The following is a 15,886-nucleotide window of genomic DNA, read 5'->3' as shown; positions in this document are numbered from 1 at the left end:
CAGCATATAAACTAGTTATTCCTCCCTCTCTCTTATGCTGAGGTTCAATCGCCATCAATTTGAAAGGATGTCTCCTTCCACATGGCCAGAAACCCAATCAGACATTAGCCAGAGTCCATGATTGAAACAGCCACTGGGCCTATGGAGAAACCAGCTGGCACTTTCTTTTTCTTGGGTACTGAATACATGAACAGAGTTCATCCATGTCTCTAGTCGAACATGTAGTTGTAATTACTTAAAAGCAAATTTTACATGATGGCCTTATGTATGTGTTGTATATTTATTTCTTTAATTGTTGGAAATCTATTTTGTTCAGTGACATTTTTGTCTTATTTCCTGTATATTGTAATGCATGCGATAACTGGTAACAATCACATCCCATTTCTGACCTTTCTTTTGCTCTCAGTGACACAAAAGATTTAACCTTTATTTTAAAATCCATGTACCAACTGATCTAATGAGATCTTCAGGGTAAAGCAAATGTAATGCCCTGTAAAATATTTGCACGCTATAACCTTTCACTGCAAATTATGTTCTAAGATCATTATAAGCACTGCCCTTACCTGGAGTTGGGATACAGTTAAAGGGTATCTAAATAAGATCCACGTCACACCTTCACTGCACGGTGGAACAGTGAGGGAGCCTTCATACACCCAATAATCTCGTAGTAGTGGATCTGGAATTAGACAGTCTACTTTGAAAACAGCAATGAAAGCCACTTTTGTACAATTATTTCCACTTTCAAGATGAAGGGACTGATTAGAGATATGAAGACTCAGCAACAAAAAAGAACAATTTTGGGAATAAAAGAACAACAGTTTGGTTTTTCTGATCAAAACTTTGGAGAATGTAGGGAAATGAGATTTTTCTTTCTTGTTTCGATTGAATGAAATGACTTTTAAGACATCTCATTCAGTAAAAACAAGGATATGTGTGCATAGAACCCAGCAATTTGCAATATGTTCTGATTATGGGGATGTTTATGAGTGAAACATTTGACATTTCGAATATATCATATATGGCTGGAACAGTTATAAGTTTAGGTTTAATATTAAAATAAATATTGCATATATTTCTGAAGCCATGATGATGTATGGCCTTGGAATTTCTGGGAACGTTACAGTTCTTGCCATGATCCAGTATTCTATTCTTAGTCTAAATTAGTGGTTCTCAACCTGTGGGTACCCAGGTGTTTTGGTCTACAACTCTCAGAAATCCCAGCTAGTTAACCAGCTGTTAGGATTTCTGGGAGTTGAAGGCCAAAACATCTGGGGACCCCAGGTTGAGAACCACTGGTCTAAATAATCTTCCAGCTAGAGCCCAAGGACAACATCAGATAAAGGTACTTCATCCTCAAACTATACCCCAGCTTAGAAAATATCAGATAAATGACACTATTGGCTATAGAACTGTATCAAAAAGTGTGTGCAGCATCTTTCCAGGAAGAGCCAAATACATTTATTTATTTATTTATTTATTTATTTATTTATTTATTACAATATTTATATCCCGCCCTTCTCACCCAATAGGGGACTCAGGGCGCCTTACAATAAAACACATATATAAAATTGTACAATACATTATGAATCAATTAAGAAATTATTAAATTACATCAGACATTCATAAAAACACTTATCAAATACAGATGGGCATGTTCCGAGTCTAAAAGACTGGGTCTGTCAATTGAGTTCCAGCATACATAATAATAATTAGTGCTAAAGTCTGCTATTTGATCTGGCATCAGGAATCATCTTCCATGTAAGGCTCTAATCAGCCATGGGATTTTTTTCCAGAATATACTCCCCACTTCTGATGTATACTTGTGTAATTACAACAAAGACCTCCCCTAGTTCAGCACTTATTCAGCCCTCACCAAGCAATACACGAATAAACGTGAAGTCCACACTGTGCTTGCCACTTGGTGGCAGTACTATGCAAGGACCATTATATTGCCATGTTAATGTATGGAAGCTGTTACAGTAGAATCTCACTTATCCAATGTAAACGGGCCGGCAGAACGTTGGATAAGTGAATATGTTGGATAATAAGGAGAGATTAAGGAAAAGCCTATTAAACATTAAATTAGGTTATGATTTTATAAATTAAGCACCAGAACATCATGTTATACAACAAATTTGACAGAAAAAGTAGTTCAATACACAGTAATGCCATGTAGTAATTACTGTATTTACAAATTTAGCACCAAAATATCATGATGTATTGAAAGCATTGACTACAAAAATGCGTTGGATAATCCAGAACGTTGGATAAGTGAGTGTTGGATAAGTGAGACTCTACTGTATTTGAAACCCTCAACAAAAGACTTTCTTCAGCAAACATCTGTTAGAAAACTCCACTATAGGGAAAGAGAAAATTTAGAGCCTGTAACTACTGTAAATAGGAGTAAGAAATGAAGATGAAGTTGTGTGTCAGGAGAACTGAAGTCAAGCCTCAGAGTCTATGGCTGAAGAAGAAACGGGGACAACACAAAAAGGAACAAATCACAAAACTTTTGTGGGGGGGGGGGGGTTGTTGTCCCCTAGAGGAACATAGTTTTTTGTGCAAATATGGTTACACATTTCTCCAGTTCCCACAGTAAACAGCTTTTTGCAGAGAATATGTAGCACAGTGTAACTTCACAGCAAAATAAACCTAAGGCAACAAAACATTGGACTCAACCCCTCTTTCTTGGTCCTCATTGGTACCACTGAGTGGATACTTACTAGCCCAATAAAACATATTGCGCTAAGTAGCATACAGGCATGGAGCAAAAAGCAAGACCTCATACAATGGTAATAACAGAAACATATTTCTATCCAAAACAAACATGATCCGTTTTACAAAAGCATCCTGCACAGTAAAAATACTATACAACTTACCTGTGCCAATTTATAGTTGCTGGTGAATATATATGCTGGTTGCCTGAATTCCATTAGAATTACAGTTTAGAGACAGTGTTTAGCAAACTGTGACTCATTTCTATAGACGTTACCTAGTGGATACTCAATATGTACTGTCCTAGCAAGAGACCATTCATCACCATGCTATTTATATGGGACACACCATTTTCAGAGCTACATTTGCTAGGACACCAGTAAGTTAAAACTATTTGTTTTCACTGAAATACTCCCAAAGGATTTATAGAGAAGTGGAAGGTTGCAATGAAAGTTAACTGTACATACACCTTTTGCAATAGAGTTTTTGTGGCAAAGCAATAAACACTTACCTGGTAATAGTGAGTTGGGATTAAAACATGGTATTGTCTTTGACTTCCCCTGTAAATTTGACAGAAACAAGAATTGCCTTTGCCTTCTGTTTTAAGACAAAACAGGAGTAATTTAAGGGTTTTATGGCTCATGGAAAACTGACTCTAATATGCCACATTAAATAAAAAGCATGCAGCTTGAGTGAATAGGAAAAAGTAAAATCCCAACAGAGAAAACCATCTTATCAAACTTATCTAGTTATGACATAAATCTTCATTAATTTTGTTATTGCAGGCAATAATAAAGAATTTCAGGAGCTTTCTACTTGGAAAATGAGATCATGAGAGCTTTTGCACATTTTTTTCAAATTCCAGGATTTTTTGTGAACATTTTTATGAAAATATTTAATGCTGCAAACAATGTGTTCTATACAAAAGTTATGAAAGGTATTATTTTGTTCTATGCTGAATGAACTGTCTGGAAAGGAAAATTAACATAGTGCAAAAAATATCACAGTGGTTGATCTCTTTTTTCCAATGGGATGCTTCAATATGTGAAGACAGACTTTCTTGTCTAGGATGAGAAAACCTGAGAGTAATCTTTCTATCCTTATTTTCTACAACTGACAATATATGCTGCTCAAAAGTAAGTTGTTCTGGCTCAGTGGGGCTTACTCCTGAAGAAACGGAAATAGGATAAAAAGCAAAACTTTGTTTTTACTTTCATTGCAAGGTTTCAAAAGCTTGAAACCTTAATAATTCATTTATTCTCCTCCTTGGAATTTCTACTAATAATTTCCCCACAGAAATAATCAACTTCCCATCAGAACCCTTAGCATGGTTTTTTATTAGTTAACAAATCTAGTTCATTAGTACACAACTCAAATCCCAAACACTTTTCGGAACCTTTTTTTAATAGATTCTGGCTGTTTTTAGTTGCTACAGATAAGGTGACATCATGAAATGCATACCTTTGGATATTTATATAGAAAAAATGTTCTTGTCTAGTGTTTCCCTAATTTGGACCACAAAATCTCTAACCACTGGTCAAAACAATGATTTCTGGGAGCTAAAGTTCAAAACACCTGGAGGTTTCTGGGAGCTGAAGTTCCAAACACCCAGAGGACTAGAGTCTGGGGATCACTGTACTAGTCTAAAATCAGTGTGAGCATAGGTATAAAGGTATAAAATTGCCTTCATGTATAAAGTTTATATAAAACATAAATGAATTATGAGTTTAGACTTGAATCCCATCTCCCAGAGCATGTCTACATGGGCCACATACCCCAAATTGGGCCAGAAGTGAGTCCTGGATGACCACACAACATTCAGGGGACACCCTGCCCCTAACAAGAGGTAATACTGGTTAACTTGATTTTACTCACATTAGCAAAAGTTGGAAATGTTTCAGAGCTTCCCTGAAACTTAGGAGCAGCCTTGTACCTCAAAGTTGGTGCAATCAGTTAGGCCATTCAAGCTGTTCACATGGTCTACTGCTGCCATCCATTTTTCCTGCAATCCATAGTGCAGGGAAAAGGGAATGGCTATTACCTTTCCTGGCATTCATTACTGCAGCAGCTGGCACAAAAAATATCCAGAGAGTTCCTGGTTGCCCTGGCCAATGGCAGGTGCCTTTGCTGATATCAGCAAAGGTGCCTGTACAACCTGGGTAAAGGAGAGGGGTCATTCCCTCCTTTCCCCAGGTTGATTGGGCACATTTGCCGATATCACCAAAGGCACCCGGAAATGGCCAGGCGTTCTCCTGAGTCCTGTGGCTGCTGTTTTGGCAACAAACAACAGAAAAAGTAAGGGTGACCATCCAGGGCCAGACCAGGTTTGGCTTGAGTTTGACACAGTCAGGCCTTTGTTCCCACCTCTGCCGCACTTTGGAGACAGAGCATGCAAATACCTCCACAGAATCTGGGGCTGGCCCAAAGCAGCCACTATAATTTTAAAATATATTTATACACCATCATATATATGACCAAATTATTCTTTGAAACAAATACTTCTTCCCTTAAACCATATTTTACCTTGTACTGGATATCTTGCAAAATTTCAGTCACAGTCTTTAAGCCCGAATGTTCCTTTCCTATCTGAAAAATAATTCACAAATATAAAGAAAGACTGACATACAGTGCCAATGGCATTTCTTAACTCAAAACCTATGCAATGACAAAACTGTCAACAAATGAAGTCAATGCTGTGTTCATTTTGTCTCAATTGTATGACCTTTTGTATGAAGTTCAAGATTGAAGCAGCTGGTAGGAGAGTACCGGGGTATCATGCTGCTGAAGAAGTTAATTGCCCCTTTATGTCTTAATGTTTCATTAATTACTCTATCTTATGTCAAACTCAGGCATCGCTGCATAGTAAAAACGCCAAGGTTGCCATTTCATCATATCTGAAAATCAGACAGAAAAATATTGTTTTGTCTGGATCTTTGGCTATTCTTGTGCTGTGTGGTTTTGTACATTAAATTGAGAGTAAATAATTTTAGACATTGCCTGTATATACTGCGGTTCTTCCAGACATCTCAAAAAGCATTTATTTTATCCTCACAAGCACCTTATATAATTAGGATTATCATAGCCGAAGCTATTACCAATGTAAACAAGGGCACAACTCTTAAGAATATGTTTGTTTGGATATATCAGAAGCAATTCTATTTTTTTCCCCTCTAGATTGATCAATGTCTGTGAAATTCAGTATCTTGAAAAGAAATCTAGTTTTAAATATTTCATGAAAACACAGGTGCAGATTTCCATTACACTACTCTGAAACCTAGTAAACTGGTTGGACAAATTCCACTAGAAGTCAAAGATATTTTGCTTCCTGAGACGACTGGTGTCAGCTTCATCCCCAATTCTAGAAGCATAATATCCTAGCAATTCTGACATCTGGGGTCCAAAACTACATAGAATAAAATATTACAGTACCAAAATAATAAATTGGTTCTTTATTACGACCCACTGTCTTTCCCTAATACAAAAACAAATCTACTGCCTGAGGTAATTATCTCAACTTTCAAACAAATGAGAATATATATCAAAATCTGGACTCCATTATGTTATACACACCTAGACACCCCAAAATTGGATCAAACCCATTGGTTGAAGCTGGTTTTCTTCCAATAGACATATCATAGTTCCTCAGGCTTAAGGTTGTGGTGAAGAGACATTTTAATTAAAACAAAAATAGCAAGCAATGCAGTAATCACATAAGTAAACTGCATTGAGAAATGATGAGATTTATTTAACAATCCTGTGAAACTTTCTGATTAACTCCAAGGTTAGCTTTGCTGAAATTGGAGGTCAGCTTACAAAATAATTAGAGAATATGCTCTTGACACAGAACTGAGAAAAAAAACTAAAGCTACAGTATTTCCATATTTTTAACAATTCTTTCTCAATACACATTTGAAATCAAACTTTCTTATTTCCCAAACTATTTAAAGAGTTTATCACAAGTTCATTATAATGATTTCATACTCCAAACAATTTTAACTATGGAGTTTGTAGAAGGACCTGGTGACAGCAGAGAACTAATATTTGCTGTGGTGACAAACAATGACAAAGATAAGTGCCATGTCCTATTCCCCAAGCTGCGCAGTGGGGAAAGTGAAATGACAGCACTGACCCATGTGAACAGTGGCCTTGGTTCTGATCAGAATCAGCCCTGCTGTTCACCCTCCCCCCCCTCCCCCCAAAAAAGTGCTGTACCTAGAGATAAAATCTCTTTGCTGGTTCTACTCCCATCAGGATCCAGAAGTCCCTGAGCACACATCATCCAGACACCCAGGAGTAACTTCTGGCCTATTTCAGAATATGTGAGCTATGTAGGCACTTCTTCAGTGAGATGGGATATGAAACATGTAATCTAGCCTACTTCCTGGATGCAGAAGGTGAATCCTGGCACAACTGAGACTGGGAGGGAGGAAGAACCGAACTAAGTAAATACACAGACCCCCCTGGAGAGATTTTGCAAGTTGCAGCAACAAATCAATTACATGTTACAAACTATTAAACTGTTGCTCTCTTAGCTGAGTGGAGCACTGTACACAGCCCTTTGCTCTTGCCTGGAACTGAAATCCCCAAAACTGGAAAATGTGGACCCTCACCTATCTAAAGATGACCTATGAAGACTAGAGTCTCAGGGCCAGGTCTTGAGATCTGGGAACTGTACTTGCTCCATTAGTTATTGACACATTTTAAATAATTTAAAAAAATAATAATTTCAAAGTGAAGAGAAAAATAATATATTTTTCCTAACACAAAACAACACCATCACTACTGTTTATTTACATCTGAAAACCTAAATTAGTCTTTTTTATATGTCTTTTTAAATAAAAAGATCTCAATTTCGAATTTCACATCCATTTTTGAATATTGATACCCTTCTACAAAGCAATAAAGGGCTGCCATCTCATGAAAAAGTCTGCTCACATTTGTCCTGATTTAAATTACAAATAGTCTCCTCCATTAGTACAAGATCTTAAAGCTTCTTTAACCAAGTCATTATCTCTTGTGTGCTTTGATCTTCCCCATGTCTATGGACATAAGCTCTTATACCTACCACAATATCACATGAAAGGATCATTAGTAAGAATGGTCTGTTAATATTCCCAAAAAGATTATTTTTTCTTTCAGGATCAATCTATAACATAACATTGTGTTCTGAATAATCCTCTAAAATCTTTCCACTTTTAAATCGACTATTTTAAAAAGAAAGCCCCTTGTAATACAAGTTCCAAGATTTTTTGAACTAGACAATGTTATAACATGTTTTGAATTGTGTTTCAAATCTGCTCTAAAATTATTTTTTCTTTTAAATCTGTTATTTAAATATCCCATAATGCAACTTCTGAGTTTAGTGAGCAAGATACAGCTCTCTTCAATATCTGAGAAGTCAAGGGGCTCCTGAAAATATGTCACCATCCCATGTCCAAGACATTAAAGTGCAGATTTCTGCAGCCCTTGACTGACACCTCTCTATTTATTTATTTATTTATTTATTTATTTATTTATTTATATTCTGCTCTGTCTCCCCGAGGGGACTCAGAACGAATTACAGGTACATATATGGCAAACATTCAATGCCCTTATACAATTGACAAAGACAGACAGTACATAAACAGAAGCAAGGCTTTCAGTACTCCTCTTAAGGAGACTCTCCAAATGTATACATTATGTAATTGACCAGTGTTCTGATCCTATAGAAGAAACTAAAGGCACATTGTCTCCTTTTCTTACTTATTCTTGGAAAGGTGTACTGATAAATTCATGGACATGCTTTTACATGTTGTTCTGAAACAACTGATTTATGAATTTTGTCCCTAACAGCAAATGTCCCAACTGCACAAATCACCATGCTAGAAAAGCCAAATAAACACACAGCATGGTTTGTTCCTTGCTGATGCCTATATCCATGGTCATTTTGCCAAAGGAATTAGTATCTCTTCTTTGCTGTATGTAAACATTTCATTTATGAATGTGCCTTAATTCATTAACTAAAAGGATAATCCATGGCAGGGGTTCTCAAACTGTGCTCCATGGAGCCCCTGGGGCTCAGCGAGTGATAGTGAGCGACTCTGCAGTGTTATATTGTTTCCTGTCTGCTCCTCTTTCCTCCTCCTCCTGAGAAATGTTGGGAAATTAAATTTTGGAGCTGCCGAAACAGCAGCCTCTTGGGGCACAGACCCTTTCTCCACTGCCTCCCTCACCAACAAGACTCTTTTACTTCCTGCCTAGACCCTCTCTCCCACTGTGCAGACCCCTCCCCCCTTTGATTCCAAAACCCTATTTTCCTCCCACCACTCCTATTACTGTTATTGTTATTATTACAAAGGCTGTATGTCCATTTATCGGGGCTGCTTTGATTGTGCTTTTACTGGATGGCAGAAGGGGGTTGGACTGGATGGCCCCTGGGGTCTTCCACTAAAATACTGTTAAGTTTATCTTGGTTAACATTGTTCTTCATTTTAAATATTATATTGTTCTTTCTTTTGTTTATTTGTACTACAAAGATATGTGCAGTGTGTATAGGAATTTACTCATTTTTTTCATTTAGTTCACACAAACATTCTAAATCCATCTGCCACTGTTCTAGCCCGTCTGTCAAATGTCAAAAAGTTTGATCATTCCTGACACACACACACACACACACACACACACACACACACACACACACACATATATATATATATAAACATTTATTGGAGCTCCACGAGAAACCTTCAAAAAGGACTCCGTTTGAGAACCCCTGATCTAAATTCCAACACAATGACACTCTAGTTCAGTGGTTCTCAACCTGTGGGCTGCGGCCCAGCAGTGGGCTGTGAGAACAAAAATCCAGTCCACGAACCACCTTCTTTGTTTATTTAATTAATTTTATTTCCGCTTCATTCCACAGAGCTGACCATTGTATTGGATAAACCACATCAGCTCTAGATGATTAAATATGGTTTTCTGTGGGCGAGCAGATGGCGACTACTGGATGGCATATGTTCTGTTTCAGAAACTAGAGCTGATATGGTCTATCCAATGTAATTTTCTGAATCAGCACTCCAAATAACCAAATTGAATCTAAAGTTGACCAAATCTGACTCGTAACCCTTTTGGTACTCATGTTGATGAGTGGCCCCTGTTCAAGTGGTCCCTGGTCAAAGTGGGCACTGGTCAAAAAAAGGTTGGGAACCACTACTGTAGTTCACAAGTCATTCTTGATGCCTCATTAAATCTTTGTTGCCAAACTTCTTATCTCTCCATATCTAGGGAGATCGTTTTCATTGAGATTGCCTTATGAAAACTGCCATGTAGATATTTAAGGAAGACTTTAGACACTCAGTTTGCCTTCTCTATGGCCCCAGTTTAAATCAGATAATATGTATTCAGAAGCTGGATTATATGATCAGTGTAGATGGGATCTAAATGTATATCTATGTGTACATTTCCAAACTGCACTCTTTTCCTAGTAGTTATGTGTCTGTATCAACTTATATAAACTTTCCTTATAATTTAAGAAGATTTAGATTAAAGGCATAGGTTTCTTATTACAGTAACTGCAGTATGGCTACTACTTCTCGTCTTGTAATGGCTGTGCATGAAAGACATTTGCAACATTACATTTCCCATCGTTGTAGTATTGTGATGAAAAGACCTATTTATTTATATTTATTTAGCATAATTATCACCCACAATAAATCATACCAAACACACTATACAACATAATACATTGTAATGTCACAGCCAAGAAAAACATACCTGTACAAATAAAGCAATAATGGCTATGCCATTCTTCTTCCCAATTGCTTCATCAATATTGTGGTACATTGTGGAGTTCCAGTGGACTAGATGAAGCTAGAGAAAAAGGAACAGAAGGACATACAGGACATCACTTATTGAAAAATATGCTCTTCAGGAAATAATCTCTCAAGAAGTGAGCATTAGAGATCTGTGCAACCAAACACTATCTGTTCTCATTTATTTTCAGCATTTTTATCTTCCTTTGCCATATATAAATCCACCATTTTAAAAATGACAGTCAGACAACAAGAATTATTAAAATATCACTCATTAAAAGAAGTGGATAAATAAAAGCAGGCACCAAAATGTACAATGAACAACCCAAGTCCCGGGATAATCCCTTCATCTGATACCTTTAAAAAAGCAGTAGATTTACTTTCTTGGGGAAAGTGCTCCAAAGACAGAAAACCAGAAATGGAAAATACATGTTCTAGAAGCCACAAGTGATTCTTCAGTCATGTGATGTAAAATTACTGTTCATTTCCCTATTTGAAAACAAAAATTAAATTGCTAGATAAAGATCTTATAGCACTGGACAAGTCCAGGTTTTAATACTCATATAGAAGACCCCTATGAAATGCATGGGGTCATCATATCAATAGGTGACTTGATGGTGCACGCACACACATAATATATAGAAAGTACTTAACTGAAACCATTTCCCTCAGTACAATGAGTAATTTAAATATTTGTCTGTTCTGTTATAATGAAGCTATTGTTACACACATAAAGTACATGCGCACACTTCTCTAGGTTGGCTGCAATAGTGGGGAAATGTTTGCTGATATTTCATAACTATGTTAACAGCATAACTCCAGGGGAGAGCAATGATAGAGCAGGAACACAGGAACATGAGAAAAGGTGCTAGAGCAGTGGTTCTCAACCTCTGGGCCCCCAGATGTTTTGGCCTTCAACTCAACGAAATCCTAACAGCTGGTAAACTGGCTGGGATTTCTGGGAGTTGTAGTCCAAAACACCTGGGGACCCACAGGTTGAGAACCACTGTGCTAAATGGATGCCAACATAGTCCTGAGTCATGCAAACATTAACACAGCATCCAAAACATGAATCATGGAACATGAAAGGCATTGCAGACTAATTCAACCAGAGAAGTCAACCACAGCAGAGCACTTGATGAACCAGCCTGGACACAGTATATTATTTGAGAACAGAAATACTGGTGCATTGTCAGACTATACAGAGAAGCCATTGAAAACAACACTAAGAAAACTGAAGAATTCCAGACATGAAACAATCAGGGCCAGCTAACACTTCCCAACAAAGGATTTTCCCAGGCAGGAAGTACCAAAGGTTTGAAGCTGCAAAGCCATCCAGTGCTAATCAAGGTGGCCAGTTACAACATTCACACTTACCTCTAGCAGACAAGAGTTCTTTCTCCCACCCTGGACATTTCCACAGATATATAAACTCCACTTGCCTAGTTTCCAACAAACCTCACAACTTCTGAGGATGCCTGTCATAGATGTGGGCAAAAGTCAGGAGAAAATGCTTCTGGAATATGGCCATACAGCCTGGAAAACTCACAGCAACTCAGTGATTCCGGCCATAAAAGCCTTCGATGTTTAAAAGACATGTACAAAGACACTTCCTTTCCTTTCTCATCTGCACCTCCACCTCTGCTGAGAGGGATGAGCAGAATGAGGTGAGTCGAATGACTTCATGTTAAATTGGTGGGGGCAGGAATGACCTCTGGTTGGTCTATGAGCTGCATGGGTGGCAATGAATGGTAAAAGGAGCAGGACATACCCACTGGGACAATTCCTTAATACTACACACTCTCCAGGCCTGCTCTACCACAGTGGGTGGGAAACGTTTCATGTTTTGGATCATAATACTAGTAGGGATAATATGTTATGGGTTATATGGTAACATGCTGGTGGACAGGATCCATCAAAAGGAAATGAGACCAGAGCTAAATGTGGAGTTTCTATAACAGCGGAATTAAAGATATATATGTGTGTGTGTGTGTGTGTGTGTGTCTCATGAAATGAGAACTGCATTAAACTAGGCTAAGGGTCGCTCCCCCCCCCACACACACACACACATAATCTGCTCCTGCTTGAAATCCTATCAAAATCAATGGGATATAGTTCTACAGTCATATACCTTCTCAACTCAATGGGACTTTTGAGTACCACATTGTTCATTGCCTAAATGTGAAGCAGACATATATGTCTACTCCGAATTAAAGCAAATGTTTGCCTATCAATTTAACACATATAATAATGTCACAGAAGGGCTTAATTAAATATAGGTCAAAAGAGGAAAAATGAACAGCGAAATCTAGGCTTTCAAACTTTAATACTTAATTCAAAAGCACTCTCATCTCCTCCAACTTGTTAAGTATATTCTGAAAATTTCAGCTACAATTATTGCATGCTTACCTTTTGTATGAAAAACTATGTTTAAAAGAAAAGAACAATATTAATATTCAGCACATCACAATTAGACAGAAGGCACTCGTTGCTCAGTCTGGTATTCAGAGAATGTTATGTGTCAAGGGAATATAAACAAGTAAATTATATCGTTTCATTTTCTTTCAGTTATTGGTCATGCTATTTTTTAGTTATTTGTCACAAGCATGCACAATTCTAGCCGCCTCTTGTGTTAAACGATTCATTTAAATACAAAATAATACGTTGACATTTCAGTTCCAGGCTCTTATAAAGAAAAGGCAACAAAATGAAATGGCTTTATCCAAATAGAGTGCAAGCTCATATTGATGCCACAGTGCCTTGATGCATCATTTCTCTATATATTGCTTGCTTTTTCTCTCAATCTCCACCAGAGGGTACTCATGATGTCCAAAGAGCATAATATATGCAAGCAAAGGAAGAGAGCTTGCAATACAAAGATCAACAGAAAGAAACTCCTTGTACTAAAGGTTATGATTCTAGCAATGACCCTGTTGCGAAAACAATACTCAATACCACTCCTGTTGTTATCTTGTTAATGTCAACATATACTTTGCTGCAAAGAGCTGTAACAATGCCACAAGATACAATAGTCCAGTTTACTATGACCACTTGTCAGAGTCACTAGACGACATTTTGGGTAGAGCTACAATTACTTGCATTATGTTCAGTATGCCTTTATTACAGCCAGCAAACCATAAGGCAATGCATCTTAAACACATGTAAAAAAGGCGTGCACACTATATTTTGGAAACAAAAACAAGCCATGTTGGGATGGAACAAAGGATATAATTAAAAGCATTACTTTAAAGATAGTTCATGTAACCAAAAAGAGAATAAAAACATGCACACAGAATTATATCACTATTATGTTACCTGACTATAAGAAAATGTATGTATAAGGAAGAGTTTGATACAGATATATATATATATATATATACACACACACACACACACACACACACACAGTATACACACACACACACACACAGAGAGTTGAATCTTCCAAAAACTTTTAGAAATTAGACATTAAAGGGAGGGTATGCTTAAAAGAAATATATAAAATATTGAACATCAAAAGATCCCAGTTCTGACTGATTGTATCACAGCATGTCAAAGAGTGCATTTACAGTTTGACATCACTTTAACTGGCATGACATAATGCTATGTCATCATGGGAATTACAGGTTTATAATGGCTTTAGCCTTCTCTACCAAATAATTCTGGTGTCTTTCTAAATGGCAACTCCCCATATTCCATAGCATTGAGCCATGGCAGTTAAAGCGGTGCCAAATAGCATCAATTCTATCATATAGGCATCCAAATATGCCCTCCATTTAGCACTTTCACAGAAATACACAGGAAGTGCAGGACAGAAATGAGTATTTTCTATTTAGGAAGATGTGGCTTTCATATACGAATTATTACTACATGTCCTTATATGGAATCGACTTCTATTACAGCAAGAAAAAGCGAAGCTTGAACTATAGGAGGATAATTCACACATGGCAATCTTACACGATCTCCACATGTATGTGTTTGGAGAAATATGATGTCTCAGCTCCTATTCATTTGACATAAGAGCCATCAGTTCCAATGGCAATTATTCCTATATAAGTGAATATCTTCTCACAAACTCAGTTGTAATTTTCTAGCATTAGATTTATTTTTCCAAATTGTGAATCATGTTCAAGTGGAAGGTCATAGAAATGCATGGACCTGAGGAAGGGAGTGTCTTGCTAACTGTGCCGGGAGTAGATCAGTTGTCTTTGCCAATTTACAATTAGCTCACAACGGAAGTGCTGTCTTGTGGATATTCACTTGAGCACATTGCACTCTAAAAAAACCCAGTTTCTTCTACTTCATATCTTGAGGAAATCATACCCGTTGTGTACAACAGGTTAGTACTACATTGTCAGGACCCAGGCTGCAGAGCACCAATAACCATACACAGAGGCCAGAATCTATCTAATATCTTTATTGTAGGAGTATATAAAGTTAATAAAAACAAGTGTAGAAAATAGTCCAGAAGTAGACCTTCCAGGAAAGGTCAAAATTAGTCCAAAGAAACAATGTCCAATATGAAATATTAAGGTCCAAAGTTGTAATCCAGTAACCGAAACACTCACTTTGCCAAGCAAAGTGAGGGGAGATGACAAGGTCCTTTAGTCCATGAAACTTAAGCAAGGCTAGGAAGTAAACTTGATTCTTGGAACACTAGGCTTAATTCAAGGCAACAAGAAACGAGGAGCAAGAACAGGATCCGTGGTAAATTCGTGGCGAGGTCCGGGAAGCAAGGCAAGGTCCGTGGAGCAAGGCAAGGTCCTGGGAAGCAAGGCAAGGCTGGAAACGGGAACAAGGGCTTGGACGCGGGAATAGCGTAGTCCACACACAACCTACTCCCGAAGCTGACGAATTGACTCCGCAAGATTCCTACGTGGGCAAAACACCTAAATAGGGTCTCGTTTTCCCGCCAAAGAACAATTCTCTGGGGAACCAGAACCGAAAGCCATTCTCTGTGTCCAGATGCATGACTCCCTAAAGTTTCTCATGGGAAGCAGGCTTAATCAGCTGAATGCCTGGCAGCGATCCTAGCGCTCCTGCGAGACGCCTCCTGAGTGCCTTTCTGTTGTTTATAATAATCACGGTGAGAAAATGGGGGAGATTTCGGCTCAAGGCTTGTTTGGCAGACTTCTGGAAGGCAAATCTCCTGCAGGTGCAAGGGCTCCAATTCTGGCTGAAAAAGCTCCAATTCTGGCTGAAACGGTGGGAAACCTAAGTTTTCCTCTTCATCTGTCACAACAGTGCTAGGAACGGGACTACATGGCCCATGAGTCATCACATACATGAACTCTTTATTGTGTGGTAAAGCACCAACTCTGACGGGAAGCACTGCTTAGTAAGAAGACGACAAAAAAAGATGAAGCCCCTATCTTACTGAA

General features: G+C 37.9%; 1 protein-coding gene across 1 annotated transcript in view; it reads right to left on the bottom strand.

Annotated features, from left to right (window-relative positions):
* The window catches only part of ca8 (carbonic anhydrase 8), a 65,764-nt gene that overhangs the window by 14,978 nt on the left and 34,900 nt on the right, over positions 1-15,886 (bottom strand). The window contains exons 4-7 of the mRNA XM_003219582.4: positions 10,468-10,563; positions 5,239-5,301; positions 3,227-3,275; positions 564-676 (exon numbers count right to left, since the gene is read on the bottom strand). Of these exons, the coding sequence (XP_003219630.1) occupies positions 564-676; positions 3,227-3,275; positions 5,239-5,301; positions 10,468-10,563 (321 nt within the window). The remainder of the gene's footprint in view (positions 1-563; positions 677-3,226; positions 3,276-5,238; positions 5,302-10,467; positions 10,564-15,886) is intronic.

Source organism: Anolis carolinensis, chromosome 4, assembly GCF_035594765.1.
Source record: "Anolis carolinensis isolate JA03-04 chromosome 4, rAnoCar3.1.pri, whole genome shotgun sequence".
In the NCBI taxonomy this organism is placed as follows: domain Eukaryota; kingdom Metazoa; phylum Chordata; class Lepidosauria; order Squamata; family Dactyloidae; genus Anolis; species Anolis carolinensis.
Note: the sequence above shows the minus strand (reverse complement) of the source record. Positions and strands in the feature narration are given on the sequence as shown.